Genomic DNA, 23947 nt, shown 5'->3' on the forward strand with positions numbered 1-23947 from the left:
CTCGCTCACACGACAACACATACTACTCCTCTAGTGTACTACAGTATTCTATTTTATTAAAGACCATCTATACAAAAAGTTTTATAAATAGACTTCGGCCGTATTTAATTTTTTTCCGGTACCTGCATGGAGATTTAAATCTAGACGAAATAAAAAACGCATTGCGACTGCTGTCTGTAAATGGCGAGACGAATCTAATGAACCTAATTAGGCTGTAATTAGATGCTAAATTGCTACAGTAATACTACAGTAAATAACCTCTAATGACAGATTAATTAGGCTCATTAGATTCGTCTCGTGATTTACAGACGAGTTCTGTAATTATTTTTGTGATTAGTCTATGTTTAGTACTTCAAATATAGAAAGATGATTTTTTAAAAATTTTACAGGAGGCAACTAAACACAGCCTTTATTTAGTACACATACATGTGTCGAAACATTCGATGTGACGTTTTTTTTACATTTACAGAGTTTATGGGCCAGCTGCCAAAAGAGCCATGATTTTTACCTCCTTTTTGCTAGAGAATCAAGGTGGAGAAGAAAGGCGCCCAGTGTAGCCCCAAAATCTGCGGCTACGTTGTAGTTTAATCTGTACCCGCATGGAGCCGCGGGGAGATGGAGGGGGAGAGATCTGGGATTTTACTACAACCCCTAGGCCTGCTTGGAGCCGTCGTCTCGTATCAAATCCCTCAGATCTCCCACTGCAACTCACACACAGAGACCAAGAAAAGCACAATCCCGTCCATCTGATCTGCATGCCCATCCCCCCTCACTTCCCCTCCCCGGAATCCCCCCTCACAAGCCGCAACCCTAGCTCCCCTCTAGTCTATAAATAGCGCGCCCGTAAAGGAGCTCTTCCTTATTACAGGGAACGAGGGCGGCAGCTGTGGATCGAAGATCGATCGATGCCCAGCTCGCAGAGCAAGAGAGCCGTGGTCTAGTCTTGTGTGCTTATCAAAGGGCGGCTTACTGGGAGTTCCTTGGCATTCTGTCCACCTCCTTGCTGATCATGCAGAGAGCCTCTCAAATCTGTTGTGTTTTTGGAGGTGGGCATACTGCCAATGGAGCTGTGTAGGCCTCCCTTTGTAAAGCCCACATGACTCCCATCAGAGCTTCCTCCCTAGATTCGATCATCACTTGTGTCAGAAACGCCTTCATTAAGCTTGCTTTGCTACCTTTTCTTGCGTGTTCATTTGTTGGGCCTTTTGATGCCCTCTTGTTTTCTTGGCTGGGGTTATGGTTCATCATGGTCCATGATGTGCTTTTGGGGAAAGTTTTGGAGCGAGCTATCTACATATGGTAGTCTGATCTGCTCTGTTGCCGACCTAATTTAGTCTGGTTCCTTGAAGCCGGCCGGCCATGGTGTTGGTGTTGGGGAAGTGAAGATGGCTTTCCCCCCTCATGCCATTCTTTCGGATCCGTCGTTTTCGCCGCTAATCGTTCCTTTTGCGTCCAATTTCTTCTGAAGGCTAACACCGTAGTTCATGGCTGCTTCCTTGCTGGTTTTGCATGCAGGTCTGTTCTTCGATCTTTGATGGAGGTCATCTCTGCAACATCTGACTATGGGGCCAGGCAATGAGAAGCTCATGTAAGTGTGCACAACCACTTGCCATGATTGTAGCTAGTACTCGTTGGATGTATTAGTCAAGATCTCAAAGTCCCTGATACAACAGTAATAGCTTGTGAATACTGCTTATGTTTCACATAAATTCTCTCTCTGACCATTCTAGCTTAGCTAGGGTTTTGTGCCCGTGACTGGTGATGGTCATGATGAGATGTGCCATTCTTTTCCTTGGCTTATCATTTCCCCAGCCTGTGCATCTGCTCCTTATTTTTTGCTTGTTCCAATAAACTTTGGCCTGAATACCTGAGCCCAAGTTGCAGGTATACAGAACTTTCATGCGCTTCATGATTTCACCCGCAGACCTCCCCTGACCCTGAGACACACCTAGCTGTACAGTCTGTGACCGAGTGAATTTTGTTTCTACTGGTCTTTTGACTCGGGCCAAATTTTCGCGAAGTAAAAACATGATCTCAGATTGGCAAAGAAGTGCTAGTAGTATGGCAGTGAAAGGCCTGCTTTCTCCTGCTATCTCGTCTTGGAGCTTCTGCTTCACCCAATGCCGCAGTCTAATCTAACAAGCATGGAAAATACAGTAGACAGTGGAGCTTGACTTGTTATTAATTAGGAATTTGTATCTGGAAACTGTACGTTGTTTTACTTTTTTTTTTGCATCAGTGATGATTAAATGCATGAAAGGAATACGTCATCTTATTTCAAGTAAACGGAAAGAAAGATAGTACTACTACCAGTTTCAAAAAGACAGATCTGATCATCGTTCTATGGAGAAATGGTGGAGAGATGAGCATGCACTTAAAAGTAGCAATCGATCATGATCTGAAACATATATGATATTTGGGCTAATGTTCTAGTGTGGCCATTTGACTACATCCTAACTTACTCAACAGTCAATACCTACTAGTATTTAAAAGAAAATTTCGCATTAATATGTCTACCTCTCCAAAAACAGTAGAAAAGCTCTATATTTCTTTCTGGTTAGCCACAACATTTCCTGGTTTGTGTGGTACATAACAGCTCATCTGTTTTTGGGGATGAGATTTACATTTGTGTTATCATTCATGTTTAATTCCGGTCTTAAACAGGATGTCAAGACGGACTGTGTGATAAATCTATTTTACTCGCTCATACTTGGTTGTCTACGAATTAGTTATTTTAGCAGAATATGAGGTAAGAAAGAAGTGGCCGGGTCATCAGAGGCTTGAAACTAGCACACTAAATTGACACCCCCCACCCCACCTGAGCATATATGTGATGCATCTTTTTTTATTAAAAAGCACTATATACTGTCAATCAAGTGACAACTCTATGTGACTCTGATTTTACATTATTGTGTGTTTTGAACCTTTGATGGATAGTTTTCTTTTGTCTACATCAGGTTTATGTCCTGAACCCTATGTTCATATGATGTTGATTTTTGAATCATCATTATTATTCTATGTCCTTTGTTGGAAATGGGGTATCATTCATTCTGTTCGGCAGCTCCAGCAGCCTCCAGGCCAACAGTGTTTTCCTCTCACACCGCTCCAGCACCAGCTTCTAGCCATCAGTTAGCCAACAATATTTTTCTCTCACACCACTTCAGCCACCAGCTCCAGACCAGCGAACAGAGTGATTGAAGTTTCTAGTATGCTGATTATTTAATTTAAGGACACGTTATATTCTTGTAGTTATATTCTTGTATTAAAGTGTGTTTTCTAGTTAATGTATTGGGCTGTAAACGTTGGTTGCCTTATGCTACATCTCAATTTTGCTTCTGAATGTCATGTCCATATATTCATTGCACGATCGAGTTTATGAAACCAAAGAGTAAAAATATTTTACATGTTTTTATTCTTAATCTGATCTAGTTGTACGGTCAACAGATCCAACATCTAAGTTGTACCTTCTACCTGTATGGTTTTAGGGTCCCGTTGTAATTATATGGGAACGGTTTTTAGGTCCGGTTGTTTCATTTATGAACTGGGCTAATTCTCTTCTGATAATATCATGGCATAGCATAAGTTTTCACCATCCTTCCGAATTTTTTATACCCCACAATTTACAGTAGTATGAGTCACATTTATGGAAAGTTTACTATAGTTTGCACAATCGGGTTGATCTGTAGATTCTGAGGGTCTGTTTGACAGGGCTCTAAAACCGGCTCCGGTTGGAGTCCTACCAAACGGTCCATTTTAGAGCAGTTCCAGGCAAGGAAACGTCCATGGAGCTCCTTCTGGCTTCCACTTGGGAGGTGGAGCCATGAAATGTGGCTCCGCCCGGCTCCGTGGAGCTCCTCCAGGTCGCCTGCCACCTTTGCCCCAAGAGTGGCGTGAATGGAGGCTGCCGACGGCGGGCCACTGTGGGACCCTAGGCGGAGGATGACGGCGCTGTGGCAGGAGCAAAAGGAGGAGGGTGGATGGAGCGAAGCGCTGCGGAGGCGGGCGCGGAGGCGACGGAGCACATGGCGGCCAGCGATGCTCGAGGTTGAGGCGGCGCAGAGTTGGGGCACGGTGGAGGCGGGGAGCGGAGCTGAGCGGTGGAGGTGGGCGCGGCGGGAATGAAGGGATAAGAAGGAAAGAGAAGGGAAGAGAAGAAACAAATGAGGAAATAGGAAGAAAAAAGAGAGGTATGTTGGATAATTATTATTTTTACGTATTTTAAACAACCTGGTGAAGTCGTTTTACCAAATGTTTTCTAAAAAGATTTTAGCTCTACTAGATAAGCCGCTCCACCAAAAGATCCGGAGGCAGTGTTGTTTTTGGAGGAGTCGGAGCTCTGCCAAACAGATCCTAAATGTGTATAGAAGATTGGTATTGACAGGATCTCTGGCTTGCTAGAAAAAAAAAACTACGTACGGTAGTCTTGGCTTCATGGCTTGTATTTCAAACTTGCGATAGCTGGACTTAACACAAGACCAAACATTCATCTCGCCAACACTTCCCTAGTCCGGTCATTCGATTGAGCAACCACAATGTACCTGGTCCATATAGATAGCTTTTGTGTCAGTAGTCTATAATTATTGTTGTTGCCACAATATATATAGATGTGTCATGATGGAATTTGAAGTGAGAAAGAAGATGGAAGAGAGAGTAATATTTGTTTATTTCTTATGGGTAATCCATAGCACTATAGATATCTTTTGCTATGGGCTGCTATATGAATCACTTTTATAATGTTTCAGCTAGCCTATAGGGAATATATTAATGCTATGACCTATAGTATTAATGCTATGACCTATAGTCAGGTTTTCTCAAATGCAAAGTGATGAGGCATGCAGATGTGCTGGTGTACGATATCTTCGGATGATCTTTCATGTCAAGCATGCATAGAGATCGAGTAGGGTGATGATCCGGGCGCCATGGGAATCAAATCATTATGGACACGGCCAAGATTGAACAGCTGCACAACTAACAATGAATGACTGACACCATCTTTGCCGTGGCTGTGTTTTAGTTCTCCCAATTCCTCCAAATTTTCCATCACATCGAAACATTAAATATAGCAAATAACCCATGTATAAAGTACTAAATGTAGTTAAATAAAAAAATAATTGCATAGTTTTGATGTATGTTGCGAGACGAATTTTTTGAGCCTAGTTAGTCTATAATAAAATAATATTTATCACATAAAAAAATGTTACAATACTTTTCACAAACATTTTTCGCATTTTTTCGCAATTAAACTCAGCATGTGTATACTCCGCCACTACAAGGAGCTCTCTCTCTCTGGGCCACGTAACTTGTCCATCACTACTCGGCAGCAGGCGGTCCCTATCCATCACGCATATGCCTGCTCGGAATTTGGGGAGCAAAAGATTTGGGCGCCCGTAGCCATCAAGGGTGTGCCAAACAGCGAGCTGTCTGAAAAGGAAAAGGAACCGGCAGCCTTCGTCACCAAGCGACCATGGATCGGAGACGACCCAGTGTTTTCCTTACCCATAGGTAACCGCCGGTTACCGCCGATTTTTACCGATACCGCTACTAGGTGGCAACCCATACCGGCGGTAAATTTCGAAAAATTTCACCTGAATTTAAAATTTTCAAAAATATTTGAAATAAAAAAGGAAAAAATATGGTAAGAAAGTAGAGATGACATACATCATTCTAATATAGAACATGTTCAAATATTTGACTGTTTGGGCACTCAAAAAAATAAAAAAACTTTCGGACCGGTAATCCCGAGCGGTATCCTCTAATCCCGAGCGGTATTCGGCGTTTTCCGAGCGGAAATCGGCGCGTTTGGACCGGAAACCACTGCATTGTGAGTATTTCTTGATTTTACATTGATTTTTAGATGTTTGTTGTGTAGCTATATTCAAAAACATGTGTTCATATTAGCTATATGGATCCATTTGTTCATGGTAGTTGGATGTTAATTTGTTCATTTTAGCTATATTTATATATGTGTGTTCATATTTCAAATATGTACATATATTTTCATTTGTTCATTTGTTCATTTGGACCGGAAACCACTACTATGTATTATATATATTGACGATGATGGTTTGTGAGGACTATGATTGTGATGATTTGCATGGACTATTGTTGTGATGATCTATATAGACTATGGATGTGAATTTCTATTTTTATGGATATGAACTTCTATTCTATGTATGTGTAAATGTTATATAATTGTTTGATATATACCATCAGTAATGATATTTACAAAATTACGGTGAAATGCTGCCAAAATTTTTAATTTTCCAAAGTCATACGGTGTTTACCGGTTAAAAACGACAGTTACCGGTCGGTAAACATCGATTACCGGTCGGTAAACAACGGTTACCGGTTTTTTGAATTTGAATTGTCATTTCGAGCGGTTTCTAGCGGTTTTCGGCGATTTATCGCCGGTTTACCGATACCGCTAGTTGACGAAAATCGCTTTACCGTCGGTAAGGTGAACCCTGAGACGACCTGGGCCTGCCGCGAGCTGAAACGCTCGCGCGACCGCACAACGACGGCACCAGGTCGAGTCAGCCTCATATCACGCCAAAAGATTTCCCTGATGATGGCCGGGGGATCCCTCCATGACCGAACAAGGCGACCGGCCGGAGCACGAGAGGGTGGAGCGTCCTGTGGCGGCACCGAGCGGCCGGCCGGCCGTGATCAATGCCGTCCGCGGGGTGCGGTGCCGGAGCCTCGCCCCCACCGCGCTGCATGCGCCATCATGCCGTTTGCCTCGCCTGCCGCTTGCATCTCCTCGTCTGCAGCAGCAGCAGCACAGCAGCCGCCGCAGTAGTGCCGTGCAGTGCAGTGAACTACGGTGGCATTGCGGTTGAGGTTTTTTGATTCCAAAATGCAAAATTTTTGTAAATCATTTACATAATATATTAAATGTAGTAAAAAAATAAATCGCATTACACAAATGGACTGTAAATCGCGAGATGAATCTAATGAGCCTAACTATGATGCGATTAGGTACTAAATTGCTACAGTGATACTACAGTAAACATACTCTAATAATAGATTAATTAGGCTCATTAGATTCGTCTTGTAGTTTACATACGAGATCTGTAATTAGTTTTGTGATTACTCTACATTTAATACTTCAAATATTGAAGATTTTTTTTAAAAAATCCAAAAATGCAAAATATAAAGTGATCTAAACACACCGTGAGGTGTGTGCTGATGCTGCTGCCGGATTGGAGCTTTTCTCGATGGAAAAACTGAAAGCCTGAAAGGGTCGTGCGGACTTTTGGGACGTTCTTGGCGCGAGTCCATCCTGGCAAGTTGACATGCAATGGCAGCGGAGGAGGAGCACGTTTCGTCCGGGTCTCTGGGCCTGTGGCGCAATAAACTTTTCGGATGCCAGGTCAGGCGGGGATAGATATGGCTATCTTTGCTCTGACCACGAAAGGGAACCACGTCCCTTTTGATTCCGCGTTGACAAGGAAGCATTTGTATTCCTGTAAGAAGAATGGGAAGCAGTGGCGGAGGACGACCGAAAATTTAGGTATGGTGGTACATTTATAGACTATAGTCATATATTATACGGAAATAAAAGTTCACAACAAGAACATCGTTCATTCAGAAGTACCTTAAATAAAGAAAAACATGTAGAGTACTAATCAAATCAACAATTGGAACATCATTCAGAAGTACCTTAAATAAGGATATCTGTTGCTGTCGGAGTCCACAATATCCATTCTGCACACACCAGATTATAGCCAACAACTAGATCTTAACACCTGAAAATAGATTAAACATTTTAAAAAGAGTGGGATTGCTTAACTTGATAGAACCACAGGTTATGGCTACCTTCCCCCTTGATCCAAGCTGCAGTAAGCTGTCTCTTCTTAGTTTTTTGAAAAAAATTATCTCTGTGAAGATAACCTCTATTTTAGTAAACTGAAATTACATACTTGTTTTCGAGAAAAAATCGATATGCAATTTCTCTATGTGCAAACAACTTGACAAATATGAATAGGGCTGGTATGGATTGATCAAGTTTAGAGTTGTTTTTCCTCCATTTCAGGCGACCTGAATTTGAAAATGAAGTTCAGATTACCTCGAAACTTCAGCATGCAAACATACATAAACTTCTGGGATGTTGCATTGAAGGAGACAACAGGATTTTGGTCTATGAATATATGCTAAGAGGAAGTTTACACTTTATAATTCATGGTATACTCAACTTAATACTTTGCTTTTCTTGTAGTATTTTTTTTCCTTAATTTGCCTTTCAAATGTCTTTCTGTTGGTGCAGAGCTAAGAGCAGGCATCTCACTCGCCTGGCCTAAACGGTTTCAAATAATTGAAGGTAAGGGTGTTGTTTATCTACATCAGCACTCCCGACCACGCATAGTCCATGGGGATATGAAACCCAGCAATATTCTCTTGGATTCGGATATGACTCCTAGAATTATTGATTTTGGCTTGGCGCAAGTCTTAAGTTATGAAGATGAGAAAGACACTGGCTTGGCGGCAGGGACTTTGTAAGAATACACCTAATGATCTAATGCACTTGTACCTTCTCCACTGAGGGGCAATCCTTGGTTGTTCATGTAAGTAAACATTTCTGGAACTCATTATATCAGCAATCTATTTGTGCTCCTAAATCATATCTGAACATCTTCTGTAAGCAGCCAAGCACATATGTTTGTTCGTCATTTGCCTGGAGCTAATCTTGCAATGACTTCTTCAGGGGAACCATATGTTGGCTTCCCTAAAACCATATGACATTACACATGAACACCATAATCGATTAACCCCCAGGTCAACAAAAACCTTGCAAATGGTAGACTCCAAAGTTCACCTCTAAGCAAACTTCGCGTGTGGCATCTAGTTTAACAAGCTAGCTTCTGATAGATATGGGGAATGTATAATCTATGGTGTAAATAGGTATAACATGAGATCATGACGACCAGATCCATGTGGACGAGAACACCAGATCTGGCTAAGGGAGTAGGCGTGTACCTTAACGGAGGCCGACCTGGAGACGGTGAGACCGAGGAAGATGATGAAGAAGAAGGGCCCCCACACAGGGGCGGAGCGCCTGTTATGGCGCGGTATGGCGAGCGCCATACCTAAGCGGAAGGCCCAAATTTTTTTTTCCTCCCCCGCGCTGCATTCCGCCCGCCGCCGCCGCCTCCTCGTACCTCCTACACGGCGCCGCTCCCACCCCACCCCCAGATCCGGCCACCTCGTCCCGCCGCGCGCTGCCTCCTGGCCAGCGCGCCGCTCCGGCCACCTCGACCCGCCACGCGCTGCTCCAGCCTCCACCTTCGGCCGCGCGCTGCTTCATCCCCAACTCCAGTGCCGCCCCCCAACTGAGTGCCGCTCCGCAGAGATCCCCAACTCCAGCACTGTCCCCAACTAAGTGCCGAGCCCCCAATTCCAGCGCCGCTCCGTCCCTATCCTCGCCGTACGCCAACCCTTAACTGAGCGCGAGGACCTCGGCAAGGCGCTCAGGGACTGAGACCTGTGGGGGCCCTTCTTCTTCATCATCTTCCTCGGTCTCACCGTCTCCAGGTCGGCCTCCGTTAAGGTACACGCCTACTCCCTTAGCCAGATCTGGTGTTCTCGTCCACATGGATCTGGTCGTCATGATCTCATGTTATACCTATTTACACCATAGATTATACATTCCCCATATCTATCAGAAGCTAGCTTGTTAAACTAGATGCCACACGCGAAGTTTGCTTAGAGGTGAACTTTGGAGTCTACCATTTGCAAGGTTTTTGTTGACCTGGGGGTTAATCGATTATGGAGTTCATGTGTAATGTCATATGGTTTTAGGGAAGCCAACATATGGTTCCCCTGAAGAAGTCATTGCAAGATTAGCTCCAGGCAAATGACGAACAAACATATGTGCTTGGCTGCTTACAGAGGATGTTCAGATATGATTTAGGAGCACAAATAGATTGCTGATATAATGATTTCCAGAAATGTTTACTTACATGAACAACCAAGGATTGCCCCTCAGTGGAGAAGGTACAAGTGCATTAGATCATTAGGTGTATTCTTACAAAGTCCCTGCCGCCAAGCCAGTGTCTTTCTCATCTTCATAACTTAAGACTTGCGCCAAGCCAAAATCAATAATTCTAGGAGTCATATCCGAATCCAAGAGAATATTGCTGGGTTTCATATCCCCATGGACTATGCGTGGTCGGTGCTGATGTAGATAAACAACACCCTTACCTTCAATTATTTGAAACCGTTTAGGCCAGGCGAGTGAGATGCCTGCTCTTAGCTCTGCACCAACAGAAAGACATTTGAAAGGCAAATTAAGGAAAAAAATACTACAAGAAAAGCAAAGTATTAAGTTGAGTATACCATGAATTATAAAGTGTAAACTTCCTCTTAGCATATATTCATAGACCAAAATCTTGTTGTCTCCTTCAATGCAACATCCCAGAAGTTTATGTATGTTTGCATGCTGAAGTTTCGAGGTAATCTGAACTTCATTTTCAAATTCAGGTCGCCTGAAATGGAGGAAAAACAACTCTAAACTTGATCAATCCATTCCAGCCCTATTCATATTTGTCAAGTTGTTTGCACATAGAGAAATTGCATATCGATTTTTTCTCGAAAACAAGTATGTAATTTCAGTTTACTAAAATAGAGGTTATCTTCACAGAGATAAATTTTTTCAAAAAACTAAGAAGAGACAGCTTACTGCAGCTTGGATCAAGGGGGAAGGTAGCCATAACCTGTGGTTCTATCAAGTTAAGCAATCCCACTCTTTTTAAAATGTTTAATCTATTTTCAGGTGTTAAGATCTAGTTGTTGGCTATAATCTGGTGTGTGCAGAATGGATATTGTGGACTCCGACAGCAACAGATATCCTTATTTAAGGTACTTCTGAATGATGTTCCAATTGTTGATTTGATTAGTACTCTACATGTTTTTCTTTATTTAAGGTACTTCTGAATGAACGATGTTCTTGTTGTGAACTTTTATTTCCGTATAATATATGACTATAGTCTATAAATGTACCGCCATACCTAAATTTTCGGTCGTCCTCCGCCACTGCCCCCACAGGTCTCAGTCCCTGAGCGCCTTGCCGAGGTCCTCGCGCTCAGTTAAGGGTTGGCGTACGGCGAGGACAGGGACGGAGCGGCGCTGGAATTGGGGGCTCGGCACTTAGTTGGGGACAGCGCTGGAGTTGGGGATCTCTGCGGAGCGGCACTCAGTTGGGGGGCGGCACTGGAGTTGGGGATGAAGCAGCGCGCGGCCGAAGGTGGAGGCTGGAGCAGCGCGTGGCGGGTCGAGGTGGCCGGAGCGGCGCGCTGGCCAGGAGGCAGCGCGCGGCGGGACGAGGTGGCCGGATCTGGGGGTGGGGTGGGAGCGGCGCCGTGTAGGAGGTACGAGGAGGCGGCGGCGGCGGGCGGAATGCAGCGCGGGGGAGGAAAAAAAATTTGGGCCTTCCGCTTAGGTATGGCGCTCGCCATACCGCGCCATAACAGGCGCTCCGCCCCTGATGGGAAGCGTGCATATTTGCGTGTTAGGTGTTACTACATCAATATGCATTAATCATGAAAAAATTAATTAGAATGCCAAGGTACTCCATTTGGGGACGTGGTGGTACTATCTTTCAAAAGAGAGTAAATACGAAGGCATTAGTTCAACCCTTTAAAAATTTAAGAATATATAAAACTTCTTCATATGACAGGTAAAAGTACTACTATTTGTGTAGTGGACTAGTGGTAGTGACCCTTGTGTCCATTTTCAAATTCTTTTAGGGTGTGTTTGGATGTAGATATCGGAGACTTTGAAATTGAATTGGATCCAATACCAATGCAGTCATGGTATTGAAATGGCCACAATTCCAATTATATTGTTTGGATGGCAATTGCATTCCCTTTTGGAATCACAAGATGCAGTCAAATTCAATTCACGTTTGGATGTGAAAAAAGATAAAAATTGGAATTTGCTCATCTCTCTCTACTGTCCATCCCTCTCCTGCCTCGTCACCGTCCAGATCCGCCGCCCATGGAGCTCTCAGGTAGATTGGCCCACCGATGGAGGGAGGGAGGGAGGGGAACGTGGCAGCTCGCCGGCGTAGGAGGGAGGAGGAGCTCACCGGCGTAGGGCGACTCCGAGGCGGAGGGGACGACGCGGCGGTGCCAGACTCCGGGGCGGAGGGGACCGGCGTGGCAGCACCGGACTCGAGGCGGAGGGGAGCGACGTGGCGAAGCAGTACTCGGGGCGAAGGGGAGCGGCGCAACGGCGCCGTACTCGTCGTCGGAGGGGCACTTCTGTGGTGGAGGCCGGTGAGGGGGAAGCGAATGCGGATGAATACCGAGGGGGATGGGTCCGAATTATGAGAGAGGGTGCGGTAGTTGCTCCAATACTGCTTGGTGTTGTACTGTGATTCCAATGCGAATTTTCAGACTCATCCAAACAGCTGCAATTGTGGTCTCGAATGCCAATTCCGAATTCCACGTTCCAATATCTACATCCAAACGGACCATTAGCAAAAGGTGAAGTATGTTAATTGATAATAGTATACGGGCTTTAGAAAAGCCCAACTCCGTAGCTAAACTGAAATCTGTCCTTTCGGATTCGGAAGTCCAAATTAGGCCCCTTAGATCTCTGTGGATCAGATGCCGGGATGTCTCTCCGTAACGGCCCATGGCCCAAATGACACGAGATGATTATTCACACACAGCAGCGAGTAGTCGGCAGTTCGCACACAGCGAATGCGTATGGTAAGCACTGTATGATGTTGCGGAAGAAAATATTTCGACTCTATTCTTTCATCAAAAGAAAACAAAAGTATTTCGACTCTAGGGAAAACAAAAAAACGCAATTCAAGTCAAATCGGCAAGAACGAACAAATTTTCTGCTTGAAGCACCCGGCCGGGCTGCCCGTGCGCATCCCTACGACGGACTTGGCTGCTTCTTGCTGACCGCGTCCGTCCTCTTATTCGTACTAGGAGCAAAGCATCCTCCACCAGCCGAACAGGGTGAAGAAAAATTGTGCAGAACCGATCGATCACAGCAGGGCCAGCTCCCTGACGTTGACGGGTTTGACGAAGCTCCGGTTGCCGGCGAAAATGGTCTGCGCGGAGATGACCGACACGGCCTGCGTGGGATGGTTCGCGTCCCAGAACAGGTAGCCGTCGCGGTCGGCGCAAACCGGCGCCGTCTCGTCGCACGGTTGCGCCGCCCCGAAGGGCCCCCCGCCGCAGCACGCCGCCTCCAGCTCCGTGAAGCCTGCAACCAGATGGATCAGATCAGCCGGCACGTTCCCAGGGGAGGAGGAGTCGATGGACGACGATGGTTAGCTTACTCCAGGCGTTGGTCCTCGGGTTCTCGAAGACGAAGGAGACCATGGCGAAGGCGTCGGCGAGGGAGTAGGCCATGCCGGGCAGCTCGCGGGACAGGTCGCGCAGCATCGCGGCGAGCATCGGGTAGGAGCGCAGCGTGAGGTCGTTGAGCGGGTCGAAGCAGCCCTGGGTGCCCAGCTGCTTCAGCCGCCGCAGCCGCTGCGACGGCAGGCACCCCAGCGGCGGGATGCTGATGACGCTGAACTTCCGAGCGCCCATCTTGTACAGGGCCTGCGGGGCACACCATCAGTGGTCAACTTTGGAAGCGGATTTCGGCAGCTTTTCTTCTTCAAGTCTCGAGCGGGCGATCAGGAGCTCAGGACCCGTACTGTGATGTAGCTTTTGTAGGCGTCAACGAGGCCGCCCAAGAACTCGAGGTCGTCGCCAGGGGACGCGGAGTACTCGAACATGTCGTTGCTGCCGGCGCTGATGAGGAAGATGGACTTGCAGAGGAGGCTGGCCGTCTTCTTCCTGCCTGACAGCTTGGTCATGTGCTCGACAACACCTGAGAAGTACTCCAGCTGCCGGGACATCGGGATCACCTCGCCGAACTGCCCGAAAAGAGTTCAGATCAGTCGTCGTATGTCATCTCCACACGTGTCGTATTTCTGCGTGTTAAGCTGGAACGGCATTGGGCAACAAGTAGAAGTAGTTCTGAATGTACCAGGAAACGGCCGGTGCTGTCTGCAAGCCCGGACCCTCCTGACGCGAAGTTGACGCCTTTGTACATCTGGGACCTGATGGTCTTCTCCGTCAGCGAGAGGTAAGCCGGTGGGCTCCACCTGAACCCAAGGCCCCGAGCTGTTTGTTCCCCGTGGAATCAGGCAGGGTGCACGGGTCAGTCATCGATCAGTCATCCCACACACGGATCGCGTTTGCTCACTCAAACTCTGCAGGCGTTGGCTGCAGGGCGCAGCAGCCAGGGTAGCCTACCTAGCAGGTCCGCCGTGTTGAGGCCGTTGCTGAACCGGCCGGTCGGCGGCGACCCGGGGAGGTCCACGCCGTAGTGGGGGTAGTTGGCCCTGGCCGCGGCGGTGATGTTGAGGTGGTTGTTGTTGCCGACGTCCACCGTGGAGTCGCCGAACACGAACACAGCGGGGACGAGCCGTGGGTGCCTCGCCGCCTCCGCGCCCGTCGCCGCCGCGAGCACGAGCAGGCACAGCGCTGCGAGCGTGGTCCGGTCGGCCATCGGGGGGCTCTGCTGCTCCCTCTCGTGCCCTGTTCTCTGTGCTCCGGTGGTGAGTCGAGGTATACTAAATATAGTCACAAAATAAATCGCATTATACAATTAGACTGTAAATCGCGAGACGAATCTAATGAGCCTAATTATGACGTGATTAGATACGAAATTGATACAGTAATGCTACAATAAACATGCTCTAATGATGGATTAGTTAGGCTAATTAGATTCGTCTCGTATTTTACAGACGAGATCTGTAATTTGTTTTGTGATTAGTCTACATTTAATACTTCAAATATTAAAGATTCCCTTCCAAAAACGCAAAAATGCAAAATGCAAAGTGATCTAAACACACTAGACGCAAAATTCAAAATTCCAAAACTATCATATCGAATGTGTGCGGTACATGCATGGAGTATTAAATCTAAACAAAATAAAAAACTAATTGCATAGTTTGTTTATAAATTACGAGACGAATCTAATAAATCTAATTAGGCCATAATTAGACACTAAATTGCCACAATAAAAATACAGTAAATATGTGCTAATGATGGATTAACTTGATAAATTAATTTTGTAGTTTACAAATGAGTTTTGTAATTAGTCTATGTTTAATACTTCAAATGTGAAAAAATTTACTTTCAAAAATTTTACACGAAGCAATTAAACAAAGCCTAAGCATGAAAATGTGTTGGATTCGAGGGAGGGAAAAAAAGGGAAAGAGATGAAAATGAGTTTGAAGAAGTCCATATGGCCTAGGCCGGTAGCTCCTCGGAGGCAACCGCGACGTCACGACAGGCACACAACTGGTGCGGCTTAGGACATATCAGCTGGGGCCAGGAACGGCACGGCCTGCAGGAATGTACCGGCATGTTTAGAGCTTGCGCTGCGTTCGGATCTGGCCGCATAGAAGGGCGTGATGCTGTTGGCTCTTCCGGCTTCGAGGTATCTCTGAATTCCCTGAAAGATTTCACCGGAGGACGAGTAAAAAGAGTAAGAAGTATATCTCCGGTCACTAATCAGAATCGGTTAGAGGATCCAAATCAGAATCACGCGCTGGACTCAATTCGTTCGGATTATCGCAGAGAGCACGAGAGGTGAAATGCTTTTTTTTTTTGACACACGAGAGGTGACGTGCTATCTTAGAGTCCAGACCACACAAGCGCCATCGCCATCTAATAAACCACGAGAAACAGAGTGAACACAAGCCACGCGTATCCTACACACCAATCTCACCAACACGGGTAATTCTACAGCACACACTGGTACAAGTTACAGGGCCACACGGGGGCCTGGTGCCCCCGCCGCCTGTCTAGTAGCCTAGCACTGGTGCTCCACCAGCTGCCTGAAGTTCACCGGCGCGGCGAAGTGGAGCGAGCCGTTGTAGATGGCCGCGGCGGCGACCTTGGAGGCGGCGTGCGTCGGGTGCAGCAGGTCCCAGAACAGGTACTCGTACCGGTTGCCGCACAGCGTCGCGTTGGGCGTGCACCCGGACTTGCCGTTGAACCGCCCCGACCCGCAGCACGCGTTCGTGGTGTCCTTGAACCCTGCGCGATCCTCTGAAAAACCTGAACGGAATCGATCAAGGGCCTGGTTTCAATCCAGAATCCTTAGCGCACGCAAGCCGAGAAAAAAATCTCGCATGCATGGAGTCCAGAATGAAGTTTATTTGCAAAAATCTTTTCAGGGATGAGTGTAACTTTTCGCGACGAATCTAATGACGATAATTAATTGATGATGGGCTACAGTAATGCTACAGTAACCATCCTCTAATTACGTGGCCAAATACCTCATTAGATTCTTCAGGGTTCCTAGCACATGGGTTTTGAAGTTAGTTTTGTAAAATAACTTAGTTTTACACCGTAATTAGCGGTCAAAGTGTTAATTTTCTAGCATTCTACAAAACCAAATAAGGCCAAAGTAAATGTCCAGGCACGTACCGAGCCTCTGCGGGTGCTTCATGATGCTCTGCACGACGGCGTGGGAGCTCCCGACGGAGTACTTGAGCCCCTGGAAGCTCGAGCTGACGGCGCGCATGGCGTCCCTGAGGCCCTTGTTGAACCCGCGCGCCAGCTCGTTGAGGACGTCGATGCAGGCGCCGAGCGGGTGCAGGCTCCTCGGGTACGGGCAGCACCCGATCGGGGGCACGTCGATCACCGCGAACTTGCGCGCGCCGAGCACATACAGGGCCTGAAACCCGCCGCGCCGCGGGCACACATTTTCGTTTCAGCAGGAGTAGATCTTTTCCGGCGGATCATGTTGCGAAGGCGGCGATCGACCTACCTTGACGTGGTTCTGGTAGAGCGAGACGAGGTTGCCGATGAACCGCCGCTTGTCGGCGTCCGACGGCGTGCTGTTCCGCGCGAAGAAGGCGAAGAGGTCGTTGCCGCCGGTGCTGACGAGGAACAGCGACCGCGACAGCACGGCGCCGGCCGCGCCCTGGCTGATGCGCGCCGAGATGTTGCGCTGCACGGTGGCGAACTGCTCCACCTGCTGGCTCAGCGGGATGATGGAGCTCCCCTGCACGAACGAGTGATCCGCGCGCGTGTGCTCGTGTCAGTACTCTTATCTTACCAAGTTTTTTACCAGTAGCTTGCAGTGACTTTTTGGTCTCGAATGGCTTACTGTCGTGTCAAGAACGCCCGATCCCGCAGAGGCGAAGTTCACTCCCAGGAGACCTCTGAAGACCTGGTTGTTGCTTCTGTTGGCCACGGCGAGGAACGGCGGGGGGCTGCGCTTGAAGCCCATGTTCATAGCTGACAAAGATGAAAACGAAACATTTTTAGAACCAGATGAACAGCGTTTACAACGCAATGGAACTGCTTGCTGCCCTAGTTGATTTCAGAACCTGAACAATCCATCATATTTTGGAACAGTTCCACAGTTCCTACTTGTAATTGTTGAGGGCACTTGACCGCCAATTTACTGTCTCAGAGGAGCAATCAGGGGCGGTCCTGGAATCGTAAAAAAATGTGGGGGCGAGTGGGTGACCACGGGGTGGATCAGATCATGGACGCTGCGTTCCACTGTTTCTCATGTGGCATGAAGATTTTTGGAAGCGGACGCATAGGTGCAGTCTGCAGTGGGCGCGTGGTGTCCACTACTCCACCGTGTCAGCGCCCTCCTCTCCTCCAAGCGCCAGCGCCAAGCACAAAGCGAGTACAAGTGTGCTCGGACAAACGCTGAACTACATACACTGTGCGTTAGCAGAGCGGCAAGCGCCAACTGCGTAAGAGTAGCACAGTGAGTGATCGAGCCCTTTTACCACGTCAGTACACTGCCACGCTTTGCAACGTCTGCACGACTGCGCCGCGTGTGCGGGACGCGCGAGCTGCAGGCTGCTGCTGCAATTGATTACGCAAGCGTCCATGGCGGCTTCTCTGAATCACTGCAAGTGCAGTTTTCAGTTGGCGCTACCCAGCAGCTCGGTTCTTTTATCGACCACTAAATAAGTAAATAGCAAGCCCCATATTTGTTACACTCATTCTGCTACTTTGGCTACTGAATTATGCTCATATATCCTGTATATGTTCAATGTCTAGTAGCCCAAACAAACCGATTCCTTTCCAAACTCGTATTTTACTTCTTCCCCTCTTCAACGAGAATGCAGAGATAACCTACCTGGCCCTGGGTCTCTTTAACTGAAATCAACGGCTCCCGGGAAAAATACTAGACGGCATGCTTTTTTGTGCTATCAGTTGTCAACACTGAAACTCCTAGTCCTAGTCTTCGCTGCAAGCCTGCAAACTCTAGCGCCATCCAACAACTTCAGCGCCGGAGGCATCAGTAGATGATGGGGGGTAAACATGGCACATGGCAGTGAAAACGAGCTCGGCAGCGTGTAGGACGCATGCAGCTCAGTTCTCACCAAATTCATCTCCACACAGCTCAAAAGCTTCTGGCCAAGTTTGGGAGCACAAATGAGCTGGGCGCGTTGCAGTAACTGAGTGCTTACCCAAGAAGTCGACGCCGTTGTAGCCATTGCTGAACCTGCCGGTGGGCCGCGACGTCGGGAAGTCGACGCCGTTGTGCGGGAAGTTGGCCCGCGGCACGGCGCTGCCCGGCAGGTAGTTGTTGTTGCCCACGTCCGCCGTCGAGTCGCCGAACACGTAGATCGCCGGCACCTTGCTGCCACTCCCCGCCGCCGCCGCCGCCGCGCAGGCGAACGCGGCGGCAGCGAGGAGGACGCGCAGCAGCAGCTCTCGCGCTTCCGGCACGGTGGCCATGGCCGGACCGTGGTGCTGGGGGGCAGCTGGCCCGGCAGCTAGTGATTACCGGGTGGGGGCGGCCGGGTGGGCGGTGTGCTCGATCGGCTTTGGGAAAGGGCCGGCCGAGACCGCCACGGCTCGGCGCTTTAAAGGGAGGCGGCAGCCCGTAGTGGCTGGCTTTACGAACGACCGGGGGCCGTGGCAGTGGCCAGTGGCACGGCACCACGACCACGAGTAGTGTACAGAGGTGGCTTTGGTAAAGAGGGCGCCTTGCCGGGCTCCTCCGGCAAGTTGCCTCCGGCCGGTGCCGGTCCGGCCGGCGGGACGGACGTGTCCACGCCGCCGTAGACGAGTGCGGCGACTAGAAAGTAGAAATGGGAGATGGGGGGGCACTGGGTAGGATCTCGGATCTCCTACATGTACTTTGTGAATCCCTCCTGTTTCGTACTGCTACTTGGAGTTGGAGAAGGGAAAACCTGGGGGATGCACGCTGTTACTTTGTGGAAAGGCAGTCTCTCGGTTTGTGCTTTATTTTGCAGCTGAACTTGATGGAATCTCTGCCTTCATCAAGTGCTGTGGTCCTGTTATGGGATACATTCACATCATGGTGGAATGAGTTTCTTTTCCATTTTCTCTTGTTAGTGAGCCTCTTACGTGTCTTAAAGGAAACAGTGAAGCTAGCTCTCCAAGAATCCCAAGACCTGGCCAGCCGGAAGTACCTTAGCTTAACTGAATTGGTTACTTGGAATGACCACGTTGTCAGCAAGAATATGTTCTGCTAACCAACACCTGGCCGGGAGTGCCGGAGTGCCTTGGCTTAACTGAATCGGTTACTTCGAACAATCAAATTGTTAATATAAGAATATATTCTACCAGCCAATACCATTATTAGCGGATCTGTACACGCCCAGCATAAAGCCGCAACACGTTTACAAATCTTGAAGGATTGAGAAGGCCATGTAGAATCCAATCCGCAGGCATTCGATCACCGCGGTTAATCGCCTCTGATGTGTGCGTGAGCGCACCTGTTAGCATCCTATAACTGAGACTGGGGGCACAATATTTCTCTCTCTAGACTATTCTTGTACGCTTAATTCACCGGCTTTCCCTTTCGCAAAGCATCCTATAATTCAGTCTTTACGCCTGGTTCGTTTCATATTCTTGTTACCATTCCTTCCATCTGAAGCTTGAATCGCATTGCGAGCGTGTCAGTCGCAGCTTTTTGCTTGGCGGACAGGAAAGAAGATCCCATGCATGCATTGATGCATATGTATACGTGTGGCCTTTTTCGCCGCTTTGCAAAGCAACAAAAATAAAACGACAGCAATGGGCAGGGCCAAGCGTTTTCCTTTTTGTGGTCGATGAGGCCAGAGGCTGATTTCTGTGCTTCGCTTTTAGACGATCTGGTGCCTCTGCGCTCAACGACTTTCACCCGTTTTTACAGCGCGTTTCGTTGTTCAGCTCGCAGCAGCCCGAATTTTTACCTACCTGCCGTTTGAAAGAGCGCGTGATCCAACCATGCAACGGTTTCCGTAGTAAAAATTCACCAAATACGTGTCTTTGGTGGGATTATTTATGTTTGCGACCAGTCTCAGTGGGGAGTGTCATCGTATAGTTAACAAAACTATAAACTAGGTAACCAAGCCTAAGAAGTATCATGGTGATGAAACTCCTCTCACATCCTATGACACTCCCTCTTATCTCTCTTCGATTATGTCAGCAAATTTAATGCCCATGATACTTCAATAACACTCCCATTGAGATTGGGCTTAAAGTCATAAAGCGTATTTTCGCAAATAATACACGCACACACGGTAGTACTTATGAATTAACATATTGACAACCTAGCATCTAGTAATAGACTCGAGCAAACTTGCGCCGTCAAATTTTCACCACATGTCAAATAATTGTTGTAGAGTGCATTCACACTAAGGTCCCCTTTAAAATACAAGATTCTCAAAACGTGGGAATGGGAGAAACACAGGATAAATCCTACAAGAATTCAAAATGCAGGTAAATTTCTGAATTATCCTTTGGATACAACACAGGGAAAATACAGTAATTCAATGAGAGAGATAGACATAAAGGAAAGTTTCCATAAGATCCAACCTCATGTTAGTTTTCCCTTAAATTTCTATGAATTCATTTGTAATTTTAAGTAATTTGCTAGGATATAATCCTTTTTTTTACAAAGTGTCATATAGGCAAATTTCGTATAGGATTGGAATAAAAATTTCTATAATTTTCCTTTGTTTCAAAAGGGGCCTAAAAAAAGGGAAGCCATCGAGATATGCCGCGTTGTGCGTGGGGTGTTGATGTTGAAACTCGGTTTATTTTCTAAGGGTGCAAATTGGTGGCCCTTATACGCAAATGAAGAGGTTTGAAGGTTCACCTGAAAATCACCAATTTATACCTCTATTATTCTCGATGGACGTTGAAGCTCAGCTGGCACCACGAGCGTCGAGAAAACCAGCAAGGCCTTTTCGTTCTACCTTATTCTATCACCCCTTTTTTTTTCTCCACTCACCGGGACGCATGATTGTATCCTACCGCAAGTGTGCATTAGCCTACGGGGCCATCTTTCCCCTACCACCCCTTTTTCCACGTGTACCGTCCAAGGCGATCCGGCCGTCGAACACGCACCGCAAGAACTGAACACCAGCGCACGTTCCAGCTGTAATCATTCCGGTACAGGTCGATCGATGGAGATTCCATCTTAGCTCATCATCACTTCCTGGCTTTTCTGACTGGGTGAGTGTCAGCGTCTCACACACACTCGCACGCGTAAAAATGAAAAAAAAAAGTTTGCCGCCAATGCCCCCTCACCTGCTGAGGATGCATCGCAAGCTAGCCTGCCAGATCGTGCCCATTCCGGTGAAGCAACGGCGCGGATTGGCTACGGTGAGTTGGGCGGAGCACCGCCGAGTTGTGGGCGCGGCCTAGCAAAGGCTAGGCTGAACCCGTTCCGGCGGCGACGATGGGCACGCCGGGAAGGGGCTCGGCGCCGTGTGATCTGGCATCAGGAATGGGCCGCCAGACCCGCCATTCGTCGCTTGGTTTTTTCCCGTGCACGCGGGAGCGCGTGCTGAGCACATGTACGGTTTGCTGTACCGTGCGCGTCGGCGTGCAACGAGCCAACCACTTGCGTCTTGCACGCCCGGACCAACCTTGCTGGTTCGATGCGCGCGTGCGACAGGCCAAGGAGCGGTGTGACCTTCTTGACCAACAGGCCCGCAGCGTTGCTTTAGCTTCGTCTGTGTGGGCTTTGCTCCCAGGTGTACATCAACACAGGGTATGTATAGCCCGTTGCAAGGCCCATAACAAAATAGGGCCCATAAATAAGCCCATAGCACAGTTTCAAGTGAAATAAGATAATGGGGTAAAAGGTTGCACTGCTGCAATTATAGTGAGCATGCCAACGCATGAGCTAGACTGAAATAAGATAATGGGGTAACTAGGCATCATGTTTCTAGATATAATACATAAAGATCACAATGGGACAACAATATATATGCTAGGCAGAAACCAAAGATATAAATGTTAAGGCATAATCCCCAGGTAGCCCAGCCGAATTACAATTACAATACCGACGCAACTGCTGATAATAATTCAACAAACCCAACAACTTCCAGTCCCCGACTCGGAACCAAACTAAAGCCCGAACTAGAGCGAACACAAGCAGCAAGCCAGCAATACTCTCGCTACCAGTACTGGCCGGGCCTCAACACACCGGACCTTGACCGCGCAATCCCATCTTGAAACAAACTTAATAAAGCAAAGCAGAACCAAACGCACGGCAAACAAACGCTTCCGATCAAGGTCACGACGCGCGGGCCATCTTAAGAAGAGCTGGTCTTGTGCTCGCCGGCGGCGGCCTTGTGGTCCTCCTCGCCGGAGCCCTTGTAGCCGGGTATCTTGTCCATGATCTTGCCCAGCAGGCCCTTCTTCTCCTTGCCGTCCGGGCTGCTCACGTCCTCTGCGTGCGGCGCCGGCGCTGGCGCGTGGACAGCGGGCGCGGCGGCGGCGGCGTCCTCCGGCTTCTTGTGGCCGCCGGGGAGCTTCTCCTTGATCTTGTCAAGGAGGCCCTTCTTCTCCTCCTCCGGCGCCGGTGGGGAGTCGTCCTCGACCTTCTGGACGACGACGGCGTGGTCGTGGTGGTGGACGTGCGTCTCCACCGCGGGCGGGGGAGCCGGGGCCGGCACGTACGGCTTGTGCTCGTCCTCCTTGTAAGCGTGCGTCCCCACGGGCGCCGGGCCCCCGTACGGCTTGTGCTCCTCCTCCTTGTAAGCGTGCGTTCCCACGGGCGCGGGCGCCGGGGCCGGCACGGCCGTGTGGTGGTCGCCCTCGGCGTGGTCCTTGTGGCCGGGTAGCTTCTCCTTGATCTTCTCCTTGAGGCCCTTCTTCTTCCTCTTGACAATCTCTCCGTTCTCGTCGATCACCTCCTCTTCCTCGTCGCTCGACTGCACGGGCACACGATCGCAGTAAGAATCAGTACACACAAAAGCAATCGTGTCGATACTATAAAAAGCTAAGCACTGATCCGAAATCATTAGTAAGGAGCGATGGGGGGATCATGTGTCTATGAACTCACCGAGCTGGAGCTGGAGCTGGTGCGGTGCAACTTGGCGAGGAGGCTCTCCTTCTTCTCCCCGGTCTCGTGCTCCTCCTTGTGCTCGCCGTGCTTCTGAGGCTCGGCCACCGTGACCTTCTCCATGCCGGTCACCAGCTCCTCCTCCTGGTGTTCCTCGGGCTTCTTCCTGCCGAGAAGAGTGTCCAGGAGGCCCCTGTCCTTCACCTCCACCTGATCGGCGGCCTTCTCCTGGGCCTCGCCGACCTGGTGGTGCTGGGTGTTCCTCTCGTCCTCCATGATCGCCGGAACTAAAGGCTTTCCAAACTAAAAACAGCAGAACAGATCAGCAAAGCTACTAGAACTCGCTCTTTGACTGGTGAGACTCGCTTTGGCTTTCGGATGGAGAGAGCGGCGAGGCCGGGGGCGTCCTTATATAGAGGGGCTCCCGAGCCGAGCTAGGCGGCCGAAAGGTGTCGCGCAATGGTAACGTTCCAGCTGCGCCGATGCGACGACGACCGAGAAGGTACGGTGCGTACGCGGTGGCTACGCGACGCGAGGCAGACGGATCGGAGCGGAGGCCGGCGAGCCGACGCCCGACGGACGGCGGCATCGTGGCGCGGGCGGGGCCCGGGAGGCCAGTGGCGGCGCGATGCGT

At 48.7% G+C, this 23947-nt stretch overlaps 3 protein-coding genes and 3 long non-coding RNA genes across 9 annotated transcripts; 2 read left to right on the forward strand and 4 right to left on the reverse strand.

Moving 5' to 3' along the window:
- Nucleotides 1–499: 499 nt before the first annotated feature.
- Nucleotides 500–4396, forward strand: LOC120656756. The gene is made up of 3 exons (XR_005667989.1): nucleotides 500–1588; nucleotides 3709–4187; nucleotides 4280–4396. It is a non-coding gene; the product is annotated as an uncharacterized LOC120656756 (long non-coding RNA).
- Nucleotides 4397–7662: 3266 nt separating this feature from the next.
- LOC120654199 lies at nucleotides 7663–9041 on the reverse strand. Of its 2 annotated transcripts, XR_005667016.1 has the most exons (3): nucleotides 8977–9041; nucleotides 7819–7880; nucleotides 7663–7748 (listed from the first exon to the last, which is right to left on the reverse strand). It is a non-coding gene; the product is annotated as an uncharacterized LOC120654199 (long non-coding RNA). The 2 variants fall into 2 exon arrangements; XR_005667017.1 differs by lacking the exon at nucleotides 7819–7880.
- A 326-nt stretch (nucleotides 9042–9367) lies between these two features.
- On the forward strand, nucleotides 9368–10857 carry LOC120654200. The gene is made up of 2 exons (XR_005667018.1): nucleotides 9368–9547; nucleotides 10772–10857. It is a non-coding gene; the product is annotated as an uncharacterized LOC120654200 (long non-coding RNA).
- A 1893-nt stretch (nucleotides 10858–12750) lies between these two features.
- On the reverse strand, nucleotides 12751–14556 carry LOC120654201 (GDSL esterase/lipase At4g16230-like). Its single transcript, XM_039931737.1, has 5 exons — nucleotides 14268–14556; nucleotides 13999–14135; nucleotides 13664–13885; nucleotides 13298–13565; nucleotides 12751–13221 (listed from the first exon to the last, which is right to left on the reverse strand). The coding sequence occupies exons 1-5, from the start codon at nucleotides 14521–14523 to the stop codon at nucleotides 13001–13003; spliced, it is 1104 nt and encodes a 367-aa protein (XP_039787671.1). The 5' UTR covers nucleotides 14524–14556; the 3' UTR covers nucleotides 12751–13000.
- Nucleotides 14557–15054: 498 nt separating this feature from the next.
- Nucleotides 15055–19064, reverse strand: LOC120656757 (GDSL esterase/lipase At5g55050-like). Of its 2 annotated transcripts, none has more exons than XM_039934940.1 (5): nucleotides 18470–19064; nucleotides 17140–17270; nucleotides 16798–17034; nucleotides 16455–16704; nucleotides 15055–15474 (listed from the first exon to the last, which is right to left on the reverse strand). In XM_039934940.1, exons 1-5 carry the CDS (start codon nucleotides 18738–18740, stop codon nucleotides 15389–15391), a joined length of 975 nt encoding a protein of 324 aa, XP_039790874.1. In that variant the 5' UTR covers nucleotides 18741–19064; the 3' UTR covers nucleotides 15055–15388. The 2 variants fall into 2 exon arrangements, with proteins under 2 accessions (XP_039790874.1, XP_039790873.1); XM_039934939.1 differs by lacking the exon at nucleotides 15055–15474 and adding an exon at nucleotides 15608–16061 and having other exon boundaries at nucleotides 18470–19045.
- A 3097-nt stretch (nucleotides 19065–22161) lies between these two features.
- Nucleotides 22162–23711, reverse strand: LOC120656758 (dehydrin COR410-like). Of its 2 annotated transcripts, XM_039934942.1 has the most exons (3): nucleotides 23314–23711; nucleotides 23003–23182; nucleotides 22162–22945 (listed from the first exon to the last, which is right to left on the reverse strand). In XM_039934942.1, the coding sequence occupies exons 1-3, from the start codon at nucleotides 23587–23589 to the stop codon at nucleotides 22562–22564; spliced, it is 840 nt and encodes a 279-aa protein (XP_039790876.1). In that variant the 5' UTR covers nucleotides 23590–23711; the 3' UTR covers nucleotides 22162–22561. The 2 variants fall into 2 exon arrangements, with proteins under 2 accessions (XP_039790876.1, XP_039790875.1); XM_039934941.1 differs by having other exon boundaries at nucleotides 22162–23182.
- Between the last annotated feature and the right edge of the window lie 236 nt (nucleotides 23712–23947).

This window comes from Panicum virgatum, chromosome 1N, assembly GCF_016808335.1.
Source record: "Panicum virgatum strain AP13 chromosome 1N, P.virgatum_v5, whole genome shotgun sequence".
NCBI lineage: Eukaryota > Viridiplantae > Streptophyta > Magnoliopsida > Poales > Poaceae > Panicum > Panicum virgatum.

Bases quoted from the DNA above. Each gene is read 5' to 3' on its own strand.
- LOC120656758 (XM_039934941.1), bottom strand. From the start codon at position 23,589: ATGGAGGACGAGAGGAACACCCAGCACCACCAGGTCGGCGAGGCCCAG. The intron at 23,183-23,313 runs GTGAGTTCATAG...GTGCCCGTGCAG, and splicing joins CCAGCTCCAGCTCCAGCTCG to TCGAGCGACGAGGAAGAGGA.
- LOC120654201 (XM_039931737.1), bottom strand. From the start codon at position 14,523: ATGGCCGACCGGACCACGCTCGCAGCGCTGTGCCTGCTCGTGCTCGCG. The intron at 13,886-13,998 runs GTACATTCAGAA...CTTTTCGGGCAG, and splicing joins ACAGCACCGGCCGTTTCCTG to TTCGGCGAGGTGATCCCGAT. The intron at 13,566-13,663 runs GTACGGGTCCTG...TGTGCCCCGCAG, and splicing joins CCTACAAAAGCTACATCACA to GCCCTGTACAAGATGGGCGC.
- LOC120656757 (XM_039934939.1), bottom strand. From the start codon at position 18,740: ATGGCCACCGTGCCGGAAGCGCGAGAGCTGCTGCTGCGCGTCCTCCTC. The intron at 17,271-18,469 runs GTAAGCACTCAG...CATCTTTGTCAG, and splicing joins CAACGGCGTCGACTTCTTGG to CTATGAACATGGGCTTCAAG. The intron at 17,035-17,139 runs GTAAGCCATTCG...TCGTTCGTGCAG, and splicing joins CGGGCGTTCTTGACACGACA to GGGAGCTCCATCATCCCGCT.